The sequence below is a fragment of the Humulus lupulus genome, chromosome 1 (assembly GCF_963169125.1).
Source record: "Humulus lupulus chromosome 1, drHumLupu1.1, whole genome shotgun sequence".
Classification (NCBI taxonomy): Eukaryota; Viridiplantae; Streptophyta; class Magnoliopsida; order Rosales; family Cannabaceae; genus Humulus; species Humulus lupulus.
The window spans coordinates 307173696-307176491 of record NC_084793.1 but is presented as its reverse complement, the minus strand read 5'-3'; the positions used below and the strand labels follow the sequence as shown (position 1 = coordinate 307176491).

At 34.3% G+C, this 2796-nt stretch overlaps 1 protein-coding gene across 2 annotated transcripts; it reads left to right on the top strand.

Annotated features, from left to right (window-relative positions):
- LOC133812737 (B-box zinc finger protein 19-like) lies at nucleotides 1-2341 on the top strand. Of its 2 annotated transcripts, none has more exons than XM_062246549.1 (5): nucleotides 1-631; nucleotides 927-1023; nucleotides 1138-1253; nucleotides 1339-1599; nucleotides 1968-2341. In XM_062246549.1, exons 1-5 carry the CDS (start codon nucleotides 539-541, stop codon nucleotides 1971-1973), a joined length of 573 nt encoding a protein of 190 aa, XP_062102533.1. In that variant the 5' UTR covers nucleotides 1-538; the 3' UTR covers nucleotides 1974-2341. The 2 variants fall into 2 exon arrangements, with proteins under 2 accessions (XP_062102533.1, XP_062102532.1); XM_062246548.1 differs by having other exon boundaries at nucleotides 1956-2341.
- The last annotated feature ends 455 nt before the right edge of the window (nucleotides 2342-2796 follow it).

The following is a 2796-nucleotide window of genomic DNA, read 5'->3' as shown; positions in this document are numbered from 1 at the left end:
AAAATCCACACATATACATCCATACACACAAATACACTCAAGTCTCTTCTCGAATCATCTACTACTACTACTACTACTACTACTACTACTCTACTGTTCTACTACCCAAAGAAAAAAAAGGGGTTGTCCTAATTCTCCAACACCAAAAACCCAAACCCCTCTTCTTCTTTTTTTTCTCTTTATTTTGATAAAGTTTTGATTTTTGCTCATCCTCTTATTCTGTAATCCGAGTCCTTCCCCATCATCCGTGTAATCATTATCACCACTACTACTACTGGTGCAGGTAGTAGTAAGTAGTAGTACTAGTTCAACCACCAACCTCCAATCAGAGAAGGACATCTACAAGGGTGGGAGAGTTTGAGAGTTTTGGTGACCTGGGTTTTCTTCCTTTTGTCGTTTTGATGAGGCTTTAGCTGTATAAATATACATACTTGTATTTGTATTAGTCCCTTTGATGTGGAAATATAATTAAGATTGGATTATGGAGCTGTTATGGGGTTATTAGCTATAGAAATGAGATTACAAGGTGATATTAATTATGCGAACACTTTGTGACGCCTGTGAAAGCGCCGCCGCAATCGTGTTTTGCGCTGCTGACGAGGCTGCCCTTTGCCGTGCTTGTGATGAGAAGGTATCGTCTTTTTTCTAATAACCATTTCGTTCATCAAAATCCTAAGAACCCTTTATTTTTTTCCCTTTTTGGAAGTGAATTTGTTTGATTGAATCTTCCCATATCATGCTTTTCAGTTTCAGCCACAGCAAAATAGTGTTTTTTAGCTCTCTTTTGTGTGTTGTGTTTGAACTTTTGGAGTCTCTTGCTTAGGAAATCAGTTAATAATTGGTTGCTTTAACACTTGATTTCTAGATGCCCTTTGATTGTACTGGTTTAAATATTATCGAGGGTCGATTTTTGATGAGAATGGCAGGTACACATGTGCAACAAACTTGCTAGTCGGCATGTAAGAGTTGGCTTAGCAAATCCCAGTGAAGTTCCTAGATGTGACATTTGTGAAAATGCACCTGGTATGGAGGCTAATGATATCTTTTTTCTTCTTCTTCTTGTTCATATAAAGGGGTCCTTTCTTTGTTGTTATCGAACATAAGGTTTTTGACACTGTTTTGTGAAATTATATGTAGCTTTTTTCTACTGCGAGATAGATGGAAGTTCCCTTTGTTTGCAATGCGATATGATTGTTCATGTTGGTGGTAAAAGAACACACGGAAGATATCTCTTGTTGAGGCAGAGAGTTGAGGTTTGTCCACTTTTTCAATGAGAATTGTTCTCTCTAGTGTTTTCATTTTTGGATAAACTTTTTTCCCTTTTGCTTGTTTCAATAGTTTCCAGGAGATAAGCCCGGTGGTAATGTCGACGAACCTGGTTCCCAACCCGGTAGTGATCAAGGCGAAGCAGCTCGAAGAGGAGGACAGAATCAGCCTTCTTCTAAAATGACAGCTGAAGAGAATCACCAGCAAAATCATAGGGTTTCCCCTGTGCGCATACCAGAGGCCAATGCTGATGGACACACCAAGCGTGACACTAAAATGATTGATTTGAATATGAAGCCTCATAAGTTGCACGAACAATCTTCAAATAATCAGGTTAGACTCACTGACTGCTAATTCAATATCCATTTCTTTGTTTGTAGGATCAAGAATTTTTCGACATTACCATAATTCTATTAAATCATAGCACTATTTAGGCACTTGTTATGGAAAAAGACACAAACTGATCAACCAAGTTTACCATTCTTTCTAGTTAAGATCAGCTCGTTCATGTGCCTCACTTGAATAGAAAGTCTCATGGTTGTTGCTAATAGCTCAAAAAGCTTCCAAATTTTCTTAGTTAGTTCTATTGCTCCTATATCTTTCTGGAAAAAAAGTTTTGATCTTCTGTTCCATGAGTTGACATGTGGTATAAACTTCAGATTTATTTACCAGTAACAGACCGAAATTAGTTGTTTTTTCAGGACTAATGAAGAATTTGCATAAACCAGAAGCATGGCTTTGGCTACTACTGCTGTGACACATTCGAAAATGGCGAGCTGTGTATGATCAAATAAAAATTGAGTTTAGTGATTGTTCATGTGAAAGTATGGTCTATTGAGGTTTGCAAAGTAATGATTTCTCCACTATTCTAGTAGCTTAATTGCACAAAATAGTAGTTTGATAGCATCCATAACTTTGAGAACAGAGAATTATAATGCACTGAATCAAATTGAGTTCTCATTGCTCAGTTTTGATTTTTTTTTTTGTTTTTTGATTTTTTTTTTGTTGGTTCTCGTTAGTTTCCAAAATTAGGACCCTTGTTGAAATAAAATAGCCCTGAAATTTGAGATTTAAAGCTTGAATTTTTATTTGATTTGTTATATATAATTTTACATTAGGCTTATTTTCTGTCATGGTCTCTATAAGTTTGGCTCTTATAATAGTTATATAGCTATGTAAAATTTTGATACCCAACACCAGTAGATGACATTCTAATTCAATATCAAATCTCATATATTTGAATTTAATAAGTATTATGAGGTATCGCTAACCAATCATAGAGTGTCACTTCATGTATTATTGAACATCTTAAAATATCAAATAGCATAATATATGAGTATTTATAAATGGTATTTAATAAAGATTCAAATTTCAAAATTTTAAGGTAAATAAATATGAAATTACTACTCAAAATAACATTATAAATTATTCTACTAAAAGTTAATTAAACTCTAGACCTTGTTTTTAAGCAAAGAAAACAACCGATTTTTTATTTTATTTTATTTATAAAAAACCCCTCATTTTATTTAT